Consider the following 13,408-nt stretch of genomic DNA (forward strand, 5'->3'; position numbering starts at 1 on the left):
TTTGAGTGTGGGGAGGGTAGGGGTAAATTATTAGCTCCCATTGCTCAAGCCCAGCAGGGGGTTGCATATATTGGCTGTTTGAGGGATGGTCGGGGGAGAGAGGTCACGGAGGACGGTGAGATCTTGGGTGTAATGGTAGACTTTTATAAGGATGCTTATTCTACCAAGACCTCTTGTACTGAGGAGGCCTTGGCGGTATTTTGGTAGGGCATCACTTCCTTCCCTTTCTTCGGAGCAGAGGGACGAGCTGGACTCTCCCATCTCTCTGGAAGAATTGGAACTAGCTCTGAAAGATGCTGCTAATGAAAAAGCCCCGGGCCCGGATGGCCTTCCGAGTGAAGTGTATAAAACATTCTCAGATATACTCCAGCCCCAGCTGTTGCGAGTGGTCGGGTCAGCGGCTTTGGAAGGCTCTTTGCCTCAATCCATGATGGAGGCCATTGTAGTACTCTTACCTAAACCAGGAAAGGACCCATTGTGTGCAGGTTCTTACAGACCGATCTCTTTACTGTGTGCCGATGTGAAGTTGCTGGCCCGAGTACTTGCTAACAGACTAGTTAAAGTTGTATTGTCTTTAGTCCATGGGGATCAGACTGGCTTTATGCCGGGTAAATCTACGGTAGATAATATTAGGAGAGTATCTTAATCTGCAGATGACTCAGGAGGGTGAGGGGCTAGATCGATTTTTTCATTGGACGCTGCCAAAGCATTTGATAGCGTTGAATGGAACTATCTGTGGAAGGAGCTGGGGGCTATGGGGTTTGGACCCAGGTTTCTTTCTTATGTTCAACTCCTCTATCAGTGCCCATCTGCGGGTTAATGGACGGCTGTCCCCATCATTTGAGTTGCGGAGAGGAACGCGGCAGGGGTGTCCCCTGTCGCCTTTACTCTTTGCGCTAGCTATAGAACCGCTGGCTTGTCTCCTGAGATCCTCACCAGATATCATTGGATTCCGTTATGGCTCTATGGATGAGAGAGTAGCGCTCTATGCAGATGACATGTTATTATTTTTGGGCGATACCGCTAGGTCTCTGGCCCCTGCTATGTCTATTATAACCGAGTTTGGTGCTTACTCTGGCCTGCTCATTAATTGGGATAAGTCGGTCCTGCTGCCCTTAGATCCTATGCCTAGTATCCCTCAGATAGCTCTCTCTAACATTCAGGTGGTAAAGGAATTTAAATACTTAGGTATTAACATCACACCCTTTTTGCATGACTTTATACCCCGGAACCGGATACCCCTGCTGGACAAGAGTTCTCAGAAGGTAGCTGTCTGGTGTAAGCTGCCGATCTCAGTGGTTGGCCGGACTAATCTAATAAAAATGGTTCTCATGCCGCAGTTATTGTATGTGCTGCAGAACTCACCGGTGTGGATCCCAATGACTTACTTCTATAGAATACAATGACTTTTTAGACAATTGGTGTGTGGGGGGGCGACTGCTAGGATCAAACTTGAGACCTTCCAAAGGGGTAAAACTTCGGGTGGGTTGGCATTGCCTAATCCCTGGTTGTATTATCTCGCCTCGCAATTGCATCAGGTTAGAGGGTGGGCAAAGTTGTCATTACTAGGTCCTACGGGTCGTTTATTTATGGCCAAGCATGGAGGGAGAGTGCCATTACATATTTTGGAGATTGGAGCCCTGACCAGACCTCCGGATTCTTCTCCCACTACCCAGCTCCTTTGCAAGCTCTGGGGCCATGCGCGCAAATGATTGGGTCTTATGAGTTTTCTATCGTGAACACCGCTGTGGCATAACCCGGGCTTGCCTGCTTTTTATTCTTTTGTGGATGCTGGTTTTTGGGAGAGGAAAGGATTGTGTGAAGTAGGGCAATTAGTTGTACAGGGGGTGGTCTGTACTTTTGATGACCTGCAGGAGGAGTTCGCTCTTCTCCGCTCATCCTTTTATCGTTACCTGCAACTCCGTCATGTGTATGATTCCCAGAATCGGATGTAGGTGTTGGTGGTACAAACTAACAGGGTCCTGGAATCAGTAGTTATGAAAAGGGAGTCTGCGGAAGTTATTTCTTGGCTATATAGTGAGCTTTTAAGTTTTTATCATGAACGTTTTCCCTTAACAGTCCGAGCTAAGTGGGAGAGAGACCTTGGTGGATTGAGTGACGAGGAATGGTCTATAGTTTTGTCTCTTACCCCGTCATTGTCTCTGTCAGAGTCTAATAGACTATCACAGCTGTTCTTTCTGCATAGGGTGTATAAGACCCCACTGTTCTTACATAACATTGGTGTTCGGTCCGACTCTGCCTGCCCTCGGTGTGGTGAGCTGGAGGCTCATCTCCTACATAGGATGTGGGCGTGCCCTGTCTTCAATTCCTATTGGACTGATGTGATAAATCTTATTAAGACTGTCTATGGCATTAATCTGCATAGAGAACCTAGGGTATGGTGGGTGGGGTGGGTGGGTGGGGATTTGGGGTTTCTTGGGTGTGAATTGTTTGTATGTTAAAAAAAAATTGTGTAAAAATTCAATAAAAACTATCTGATTTAAAAAAAAAAAAAAAGACTACTGTCAGACATATCGACATCAGGACTAATCCGAGACCTCGCTCTAGACGTGAGTACTAGCCGTGGATGCGGCAGCCTGTGGAGGAGGGAATCATATTGTATGACATGCCACAACACCCCCTTGATGGGTGACCGGCGGACCTGACAGAGCTTCCTTAGCATCCGCCAGGAATGCAAAAAACTCTTGCAAGGGCACCCAACCAATGTCTTGCCTCGGTAGGGAGGGACTGGAATTCGGTCGTGAGCGCGACGGGCACAGCATGACACTTAGTGTTAGGGGAGAACAGTCACCGAATATATCCCTGACAATTTCCAAGGGATCGTGCAGAAAATAGATACACCAGAGGCATCCGTCAACTGACAATGTACAGGGCAACTGTAAGGAATAAAGCGTCCCCCAATACCGTCCCAAGAAAAGGGACCCTTCAGATACAGTAACCCCCCGACCTACGATGGCCCCGACATATGATAAAATCGACATACGATGGCCTCTCAGAGGCCATCGTATGTCGATGTCAGCATAGACATACGATGCTTTTATATGTCGGGCCATCGCATTAACTGCTATCCGACAGCGCAAAATGCTTAAGCTGCTGTCGGATAGCAGTGTAATGTGCCCCAGCAGGTTCACTTACCTATTCCCGATGCTTCGGGTCCACTTCGCGATCCTACGGTGTCTTGCGCATCTTCTCCAGGGTCCGGGCCTCGCTTTTCGGCGTCGTTACTACGTCACTACGCACGCCGCGCCGGCGCAGCAGCGTAATAACGTCACCGGAAAGCGAGGCCCGGACCCTGCAGAAGATGCGCAAGACACCGGAGGATCGCGAAGAAGACACCGGAGCAGCGGGACAGCATCGGGAGCCCCTGGGACAGCAGCGGGAGCGGTGAGGACCTGGTCCGGAGCGACAGGGACAGGTGAGTACAGATGCCTATACTTTACATTGCACGGATCCCTCAACATACGATGGATTCGACAAACGATGGGTCGTTTGGAACGAATTACCATCGTATGTTGAGGGACCACTGTTTTAAACTGATAAAAACAGATGTGACAGACCAAGGCTGTAATAGCGCTTGGTTGCCACAAGGGGGAGCCCACAACAATGAAAAAATCCAGGGTGCAATATAATTGATGGCCACAAGAGGGCCAAACACCACTAAATGGTCTGAGAGACAAGCGTTTGTTTTAATTTATTTATAACTTTGACAGATAGTGCAGCCCTCCGAGCAGGAAGGGCACGCTGGAAGAACACCGCCCCCGGAACCGGCCTCATACAGTAAGGAGCACGGGGGGGGGGGGTGAAGCCAGGGAACTTGTAGAAAGATGAGATCTGCGGCCGTTTAAAGTAACAGGGTCGGGGGACTGGTTTAAGGGCGCGGCCGATTCCTCCCTCATCAGGGAAGCACCAGCCGCATGGGACTGGAGCAGTAAGCGGGCTGGTGCCTGCACTGAGGTCAGCCTATAAAGAACTCGGTCAGGACATTGCGCCTGGCCGCAGCAAGATAGTAGTGAGCAGGCTGGTGTGGCCGCACCGAGGAAACAAGCAGCCACGTGGGACCGGAGACCCACTGCCTGCAGCTGTAGGTCTCCGGTCAGCCTAATAAAGAACACGACCAGGACACAGCGCCTGGCCGCACAAAAAAGGTAGCAAGCGGGCTGGTTACGCCCCCACACTAGGGAAGCGGACTGCCACGTTGGACCGGAGACCCGCTGCCCCAGAAGACAAACTGGGGCAGCAGGATAGAGTCTCTGGCCGATAGAGAGGAAAACGTGGCCAGGGCAGTGTGCCTTGCCACAATACCTGTGGGACCCGAAAAGGGAGGGGGCAGGTCCACCGGACTGCCCCCTCCAGGAAGGCGCCTGAGGCCATGAGGGGTCGAGCCCAGTACAGCCACATGTAATGGCGGCTGAAGAGCTGGGCACAGGGGGGGACCCGGACCCAGGGTACAACCTCCTGGCACTGGCCATTGGCGAGAAGGGGTTAACAGTACATATAGTACTCTATGTCTGTGCCCCTTCATCGCATATGGGGGAACAGGTAGTGTCATGCTCCTGAACCCCCACCTGAAAAAGGGAAACAAAAGGGAGTAAAGAACCTAACTAAACAGCCCTTAATAGAAAATAATTAAAAAAAAAGACCACGTCTGGAGAGCACCAGACCTGTGTTTTGCCTCCTAATGACACTAGCTAAAACTGATTACCTCACTGCAGGTGGGCGGGTATATCCTGCCAGGAAGGGGCAGACTTTTTTTCCTAGTGTCAGCGCCTCCTAATGTCAAGAGCATATACCCATCAGTATAGGTCGCCCCCAATGAAAAGCGACTGAGAAACTTTTATTTTTTTTAAATCAACTGGTACCAGAATTGTATTAAAAATTCTTAATCCTTCCAGTACTTATTAGCGGCTGTATACTACAGAGGAAATTCTTTTCTTTTGGGATTTCTTTTCTCTCACGACCACAGTGCTCTCTGATGACACCTCTGTCCATTTTAGGAACTGTCCAGAGCAGCATATGTTTGCTATGGGGATTTTCTCCTGCTCCGGACAGTTCCTGACATGGACAAAGGTATCAGCAGAGAGCACTGTGGTCGTGACAGAAAAGAAATCCAAAAAGAAAATAATTTCCTCTGTAGTATACAGCCGCTAATAAGTACTGGACGGATTAAGATTTTTTAATAGAAGTAATTTACAAATCTGTTTAACTTTCTGGCATCAGTTGATTTAAAAAAAAAAAAAAAAGTTTTCCACCGGAGTACCCCTTTAACCTCAACCCATTTATAGTAAAGGACTGGCCACACAATGCCTGTAAGTAGAACTATTCAATACAGCAACTTAAGGAATTTTTCAGCAAAATACAGAAGTATCCAAAAATTCCACAGTATCCATTTTCCTTCTCCTTATTCCTGTCTGTTGCGCCATTTACATTTTGCACTGGTAGTGGTAGTGGATTTTTCATTATAGTTAAACAGGCAAACCCAGACAAAGGGAAGACCATTTTAAAGGGAATGTATCACCTAGATATTTTATCAGACCAAAATATTCAAACATTCCCTTTTTATGTATTTATTTTTCATTTTCTGATGGTAATTGTTTTTAGATTCTCTATTTGTACATGTTTTTGGGGCAGCCCTCTTGCCTGAGCTGTCCATCAACTGTTAACAGCAGTTCAGAGATTTGCTTTACAGCAGCCAGATAGAGCATAGGAACCTATAGTCTAGAACTTCTATGGGAGACTTAATCATAGAATTGCCTGATCACTAAGATAAAACACTGCCATACATTATAAAACACTGCTATACATATACACTTATTGACAAAAAACAATATGCACCCAGATAGAAACTTTGGATTTTGCTGCAAAACTTGGCATGCAGTTATGTAAATGGTCACAGGTGTGGTGTCATTAGACACTGAGTTTCTGCCATAACAGGATAGAAAAAGTGCTTCCACCAATGCCCCATAAAAAAGGCTCTCTGAGGCTTCTTTTGGGTAGTGTACCTCTTTGTGAGAAATTGATATACTTTATGGATCGCTTCACTCCTCTCCTCTGCTCCTGTGCCTGGACTGGCGGGTAGCGTACCCCTCCACACAGACAATAGCAAAATAGGATCACGTCCAGCACCACAGTAGCAGGTAAAAAAATCAGGCTTTATTGAAAAATAAATATGTACTTAGGCAGAGTGTAGTCGCCTACACGTTTCAAGCAGTAGTGCCCTTAGTCTAAGGGCACTATTGCCCGAAACGCATAGACGACTATGCTCTACCTGTGTACATATTTATTTACTACTACTTTATTTTTACCTTTGAAAACTGACGCCAGGTCACAACGCTGTCTTCATTTGGTATTGACCCTTGAAAACCATAAAATACACAATGTTAAAGAACATTTCTTAAGACAAAGACTTAACATGAGAAATTACTAAAGCAAAAACAGAAAATTGCTGAATAAATGCATTTACACTATAAATGTCCTAACATATTTTTGTTAATACCATATTACAGTTAAAAGCATAATATCAAGTCACATGCATCCATACCAATAACAGGCGTTGCTCACATTTACAAAGTAATGTTTTTACATGTAGTGCAGCCACAAATGAGTCTAACATGTATAGTCTAGGTTTCTATAGATATAATTTTTTCCCCCTGTTGGGTGGGCTCACCTAGCGTAATGTAAGAGCTGTATACAGAGGTTTTTCTATAGGTCAGTGAGGAACTTTAGCTGCACCCCAACCTTCCCCATTTGTTTCTACAGTTTTAAATTAGACTGATCATTTGGTGACTTCCGGACATTTACAAAATCTGCAGCCATGGAAGGAAAAGACAACAAAGGGCTACTAGGATTTAAAAGGGTATTCCAGGATTTTTTTTTATTTGACTATGTTACAGGGGCTGTAAAGTTAGTGTAGTTCATAATATAGTGTCTGTACCCCGATATTTATTTTTACCAGCATACAAAATGACTGTTGTTTCAGATTTTTCCCAGCTTGCAATGCGGCCAAGACCTGACTTACTAGTCAGCTGATGACAGGGAGACTGTCTGCTTCAATGAGTGGAGAGAACGCTTGGTAGGAGAGAGATATCAATCTGCAACAGCTGTAGGCACCCAGATTGAAAACCACAGGTCTTTTGATGGATGCAGCTCATTTATGTCTCAATGGGTGGGGTGGCTGATGTGTGGGAGGGAGGAAAATGGAATTGGGGGATTTGTAGTCAAAAAAAGAAAAGTCAAACAGAAAATACAAGTTCACAAAAAGCTAGCCACAGTATTATGGTAATCTCATGACATAGCCATTTAGCCCAAGACAAGCACAGATCCTTCCTAAGCATGTCCATTACTGTCTGCCAGGTACGTACTAAAATCACCTTATGCTGGATAACCCCTTTAAGGGAGATGCCACTTTCACCTAAAAAGCTTATACTACTGTAATACTAAAACACTTACAAAACATCTGACTGTCATGTAGACTATAAGAGAATAGGGATGACAAAGTGAGATTCCCCATATAGCAAAGAGTGTGTAAAGACCGACACAACTCGTGAAATATCATGAAAATGGTTCTCCAACGAACCACAATAGAGACGATCCACCACACTTCCTCCCCGGGTTAAAAATGGGCACTGTCTGTACATAGCAAAGAGTGGATTTCCCGCTAAAGAATTTGCCATGGCTAGGTACATGACTTTAATCAGTTCTGTGTAACATTACATTTCTATTTTAATAACATCATCCTTTTATCAAATAAAATGCAAAAGATTACTGTAAAAAAAATTATCTGCGGCCTATGCCTTTTTTCTAAATTATTTGATGTATTTACATCCTCTGTCCCCCTCATGCACTTGGCATAGGAATTTTCAGTTAGCAAAAAACTGAATAAAAAGGGAAAATCCAAATGGAAAGGAGAGCTTTTTTCCACGCGTTCACTTATTAGTGATTCTGTTTGGTGGCCTCTTGTGCCTGTGGTGGCCATGTGGCCCAGAAACAAGATGGCTTAGTTTGCAGCAGAAGTTTTGTTAAGGTACAGGAAAGTATACTTAATCCACTGCGGATTTTATCAAAATAAATGTCTTAAATCCACAACATATAATCTAAAGCATAAAATCTGCAGCAGATTAAGTACATACCCATAGGCTGCTGGGTTGTTTTCCTTGCATTCAATGTGAATTGTGCAATGCTGCACCTAACGGAGTAGGGACCACATAAAAAAGGCCATCTTCAAGTGGGCAGTGGGCTTATACAGCCTGATTAAAATAATACACTGCGAAAAACACACTGAACTAGAATTGGATTACCAAAATATAACAAATGTATTGAAATTACATATTGTACACTACATAACATGCACTATATTAAAAAGGCAAAAGGTACCCAACAAAATAAATGGGGGTAAGAAGTGCAGTAATATCATGTAATCATATATACGAACAATTCATGTAAAGTGCCTGTGCTGCTGTAAGATGCTTGAAATGTAAACTGCCTCATGGACCTAGCCTCAGCTAAGATGCCCAGAGCGTCCACTAAATTATGACCTTCAACTCACTAAGTGATAGTCTCAAAACATTGCCATAAAGAAATCAATAGAAATAAATCTTACCCATGTGGGACTGCACCGCTTAGACCACCACAACCCCTACAGCTGTTTTGTCTCCTTCTTCAGGGGGCCTGCCGGTTAGCTCAGTGGGCTGTTCGGGATAGCCGCGGCGAAATCGCGGCATCCCGAACAGCTTACAGGACAGCAGGAGGATCTCTACCTGCCTCCTCGCTGTCCGATCGCCAAATGACTGCTCAGTGCCTGAGATCCAGGCATGAGCAGTCAAGCGGCAGAATCATTGATCACTGGTTTCCTATGAGAAACCAGTGATCAATGTAAAAGATCAGTGTGTGCAGTGTTATAGGTCCCTATGGGAGCTATAACATTGCAAAAAAAAAAAAGTGAATAAAGATCATTTAACCCCTCCCCTATTAAAAGTTTGAATCACCCCCCTTTTCCCATAAAAAAAACCAAAAAAAAAGTGTAAATAAAAATAAACATATATGGCATCGCCGCGTGCGGAAATGTCCGAATTATAAAAATATATCCTTAATTAAACCGCACAGTCAATGGCGTATGCGCAAAAAAATTCCAAAGTACAAAAGAGTGCATTTTTGGTCACTTTTTATATCATGAAAAAAATCAATAAGTCCTATCAATGCAAAAATGGTACCGTTAAAAACTTCAGATCACGGCGCAAAAAATGAGCCCTCATACTGCCCCATACGCGGAAAAATAAAAAAGTTATAGGGGTCAGAAGATGACAATTTTAAACGTATTAATTTTCCTGCATGAAGTTTTGTTTTTTTCCAGAAATACAACAAAATCAAACCTATATAAGTAGGGTAGCATTTTAATTGTATGAACCTACAGAATAAAGATAAGGTGTCATTTTTACCGAAAAATGTACTGCATAGAAACGGAAGCCCCCAAAAGTTACAAAACAGCGGGTTTTTTTTCAATTTTGTCTCACAATGATTTTTTCTTTCCGTTTCACCGTAGATTTTTGGGTAAAATGACTGATGTCATTGCAAAGTAGAATTGGTGGTGCAAAAAAATAAGCAATCATATGGATTTTTAGGTGAAAAATTGAAAGCGTTATGATTTTTTAAAGGCAAGGAGCAAAAAATGAAAATGCAAAAACAGAAAAAACCCCAGTCCTTAAGGGGTTAAATGATAATGCATTTATTCTTGTGTTTAAAAGAGGCTGCCCAAACTAATAAAATCATTGTGCCTGGGGAGAAATCACAAAAATCATACTTACCTGTCCCCCAATAATGGCTGTGTCCGTTCCAGCAGTGCCCAATCCTTGCTTGGCAGTGCTGGCTGCTTTTGTTGCGACCCATGACAGCCCGTTATTAACTGAGCCAGCACCTGCATGCCAGGAAGTGCTGCTTAGGTGGGACAGACACTGCAGGGTATCAGGGCATGTGAGTATAGCAATTTTTTTATTTCATTCCCCCTCCCCTCCACCTTAAAGGGGTTATCCAATGAATGGAGACAAAACAACTCAGATCAGCTTAGGACATTAACCTTGCATCTATTACTCTACCGTTTTCTTCCACAGTCCCTTGGCCCCAACCCTCAGAGCGTTAGTAAGCAACCATTTCCATCCTGCTTCCATCTTCTGTACTATATAGCAATGATTCACAAAATGGGTGCCACGGTCTGTTGCAAAACTAAAACTCCCAGCATTACCAAAAAGTCAAAGTCTATTAGTAAACCCCCTCCTGAGTTATCAGATCTTTCTTCTGTGCAGTTGCTTTGGGGAGGCGTGGCTTACATGGACTCAGAGACAGCATAAAAGTCACATGACTGTCTCCAGTGGTGGGGGCCAGAGGCAGTTAGGGGAAGAAAGCCAAGAGAAAGGACGCAGGATGGCTCATTTTCCTGCATTTCGCACATTTTGTGCTTCATAAAGCTCTGCAATGGAGCATTACTTTTAATTAATTGCTTAGGAAGTTATATTTATGATTACATGACAAAATTAAATAAATTTTATTTTACTTAACTAAACAACCCCTTTAAGTCCAGGCACAAACATTTTTATTTTTTTTATTCAGACACCCCTTTAGGCTATATGCCTACACCACTGTAAAACAAAGGAAATGGACAAAAAATAAAAGGAGTAAGAAACTAAAAAACTGTACCGCAAAGCTTCTTTCCTAGCATTTGCAGCTGGTCTGCATTCAGACCTCGTTTTGTGCAGCATGAGAATTGCCAACTAAGAGCATTTGCTATTAAACTCCAATGAGCGGCTGGAGGATTGGAGAAAAAAGTTACATCCTAAAAAAAAAACAAAAAAACACAAATACCAATCAGTGAAGCCCAATATTAAGGTTTTAGGCTAACAATTGTGATTTTAAAGTGCATACTGTATGTATCTCTTGGTTTGGCGTAGTTATGACCGCATCACTTTAATGCATATATTCTTCATTGGCATACTGATTAGATATCTGATTGAAATACTGTAATTTTTATAGCTCGAAACCCCTTTACTATACAGTGACCCCCCGACCTACAATGGCCCCGACATATGATCATTTCAACATACGATGGACTCTCAGAGGCCATCGCATGTTGAAGGCAGCATCAACATACGATGCTTTTGTATGTCGGGGCCATCGCATAAACGGCTATCCGGCAGCGCAGACTGCTTCAGCTGCCACCGGATAGCCGTTTACGGTGCCCCGTGTGGTCCGTTGATAATCACTTACCAGTCCTCGGGGCTCTGGCGCGTCCTCTTGGGGATCCCCTGCATCGTCGGTGCTCTCCATCATCGTCATCACGCCATTCCGTCATCCAATAGAAGCGGCGTGCGTACCGACGTGATGGTGGCGACGGAGAGCGAGGATGCCAGGGAAGCAGAGGCATTGCCGGAGCGTTGGGGACACCCCGGGGATGCGGCTAAAGCGATGGAGGGCGACATCGAGGGCAGCGGTGACGGTCCGGAGCGGCAGGGACACGCGAGTATAACCTTCAATACCAGTGGTCTTCAACCTGCGGACCTCCAGATGTTGCAAAACTACAACTCCCAGCATGCCCGGACAACCTCCTCCCCCAAAAAAGTAGCAGTAATCCTGTAATCCTATTAACATCACTAAAGTAATGCTATAGTAAAAAAAAAAAAAAAAAAAAAAAAACAAGTTGCCTGTTAGACTCGCTAACAGAGAGCAGTTCCCACTCTGGTGAACAAGAGTAAGGCAAAGCTTGAGCTAAAGGGGGTAGGTGAAAGGCTTCTACTGTTTAGACAATCCATGTAAATTCAACACTGCCTAACAATTCTATCCAAGCAACAAAGAGTCAATACTCACTTAGGCAGAATTCTTCAGTGTTTTTGTATGCTACAGTATAACTAGTATACACATACTAATCCACATTCAGTCTTACCTTGGGGTTAGTGCTGAGCAGGTTGAACCACAATATGGATGCCACTGCTCGTACAAACTGAGATATGTTGGAGATCACAACAAAAGGTAAAGTAGTAGCCTATAACAGATAAGCCAAAAGACATTACTATAGAAAGATTCATGGACTTTAGGAAAAACACTACAACTTTAATGTTATAAAGGAAAGAGAGCATCACTCAGCAGCAACATAGAAATTAGTTTACCCCACCCCACTAATGTGGGCAAACTATTTAAAGCATACCTTTAAATAGAACGCTCTTTTTAGTGTACACTTTTCCCGGCTCGTTCAGACCCTGACCGACCAAAACCTGAGACATGTTTTTACAACATATCAACAGCTTTTTAAAGTGTCAGTGCCCATTTAAGCACACTTTTGGTCAGTAATAGGTTTTTCTGGTTGTGCACTAGCTGGCTGCTTTGGCTCTGTACCTCAACCTACTGTAGGCACTGAATGATCCTAAACCTGTATCCTAATCTGAACCTGGACCCTAACCAGCAGATTTTTTGACAAACTTTTGACAACCAGAGACAAAGATTGAAGACGAAAGCTAGGGAGGCCAAAGACTGAAGATCACTGTATATGGCTGGTTTTACTACGGCTTTGCTGCACAGAATTGTTTAAGAAGAATGCTATATGTGTTACAGTCCTAAGTGAATTAAATCTGTCAGCACCATTTGCTGCTAAGAGCTGCAGACACCACTGGATAGCTGTAAATTCACAGTACAAAATTGAGCATGGAATTAAATCTGTGCCATTTTTGCTCCATGGCACTGGGGAGAGGGGCATTAGCGCAGATACTGTCAGATTCTAGTGGAAGACTGAACCTGTTCAATCTTTTGCTGGAATCCAACTCTCACTGGAAGTTCTGTCACAGAACTTCAGATGTGTTAAGGGAGCAGCAGAACTCCCATCAAAATCAATTGGATGCTGCTGCATGTGGATTTTAGATGGGATTTCCCCAAGAAAGCTCCATAGTGTAAATGGTGTCTTAGGATATAAAAGAAAGCTTAAACTTACAAAATGGAAGAAAAGAAAAAAAAAAAGGAGAGGACAGCACCTTGTGTAATTCTGAGGGAATACAGTGCCCCTGTGAGACCCTTGCAAATCTGGACTCTCACCTGGAGTACACCTTAGGTGCATGAATATCGCCCCTACAAGAGGTACGTATAGAATCTTGGGTTGTTGGCCATCAATAATCTGACTGGTATCCTAATTTAAGGGACCTGTTATAGTGTAATGAAGCAAGTTGAGAGAAAAAAAGCCACTGAAGTGGCGCTACCAGAGAGGGATCAATTTTCTTTTTTCCCCACTCTACGGTCCATTGAACATATTAAAATTACCTTTCTCTTTCTCAGCAAAGTATCAAGGATATGGACCAAAGCTGCTGAAGTGCCATGGACTGGCATGCTACCTGGCTCGCACTCACCTCCCAGCCCCTCCTTA

At 44.0% G+C, this 13,408-nt stretch overlaps 1 protein-coding gene across 5 annotated transcripts in view; it reads right to left on the minus strand.

The window, feature by feature from the left end:
• The window catches only part of STAT2 (signal transducer and activator of transcription 2), a 144,439-nt gene that overhangs the window by 25,877 nt on the left and 105,154 nt on the right, over window positions 1-13,408 (minus strand). For all 5 annotated transcript variants that reach the window (XM_056562377.1, XM_056562375.1, XM_056562376.1 and 2 more), the window contains exons 16-18: window positions 11,945-12,043; window positions 10,705-10,840; window positions 6,324-6,373 (exon numbers count right to left, since the gene is read on the minus strand). In XM_056562377.1, the coding sequence (XP_056418352.1) occupies window positions 6,324-6,373; window positions 10,705-10,840; window positions 11,945-12,043 (285 nt within the window). The remainder of the gene's footprint in view (window positions 1-6,323; window positions 6,374-10,704; window positions 10,841-11,944; window positions 12,044-13,408) is intronic.

Source organism: Hyla sarda, chromosome 2 (genome assembly GCF_029499605.1).
Source record: "Hyla sarda isolate aHylSar1 chromosome 2, aHylSar1.hap1, whole genome shotgun sequence".
In the NCBI taxonomy this organism is placed as follows: Eukaryota; Metazoa; Chordata; class Amphibia; order Anura; family Hylidae; genus Hyla; species Hyla sarda.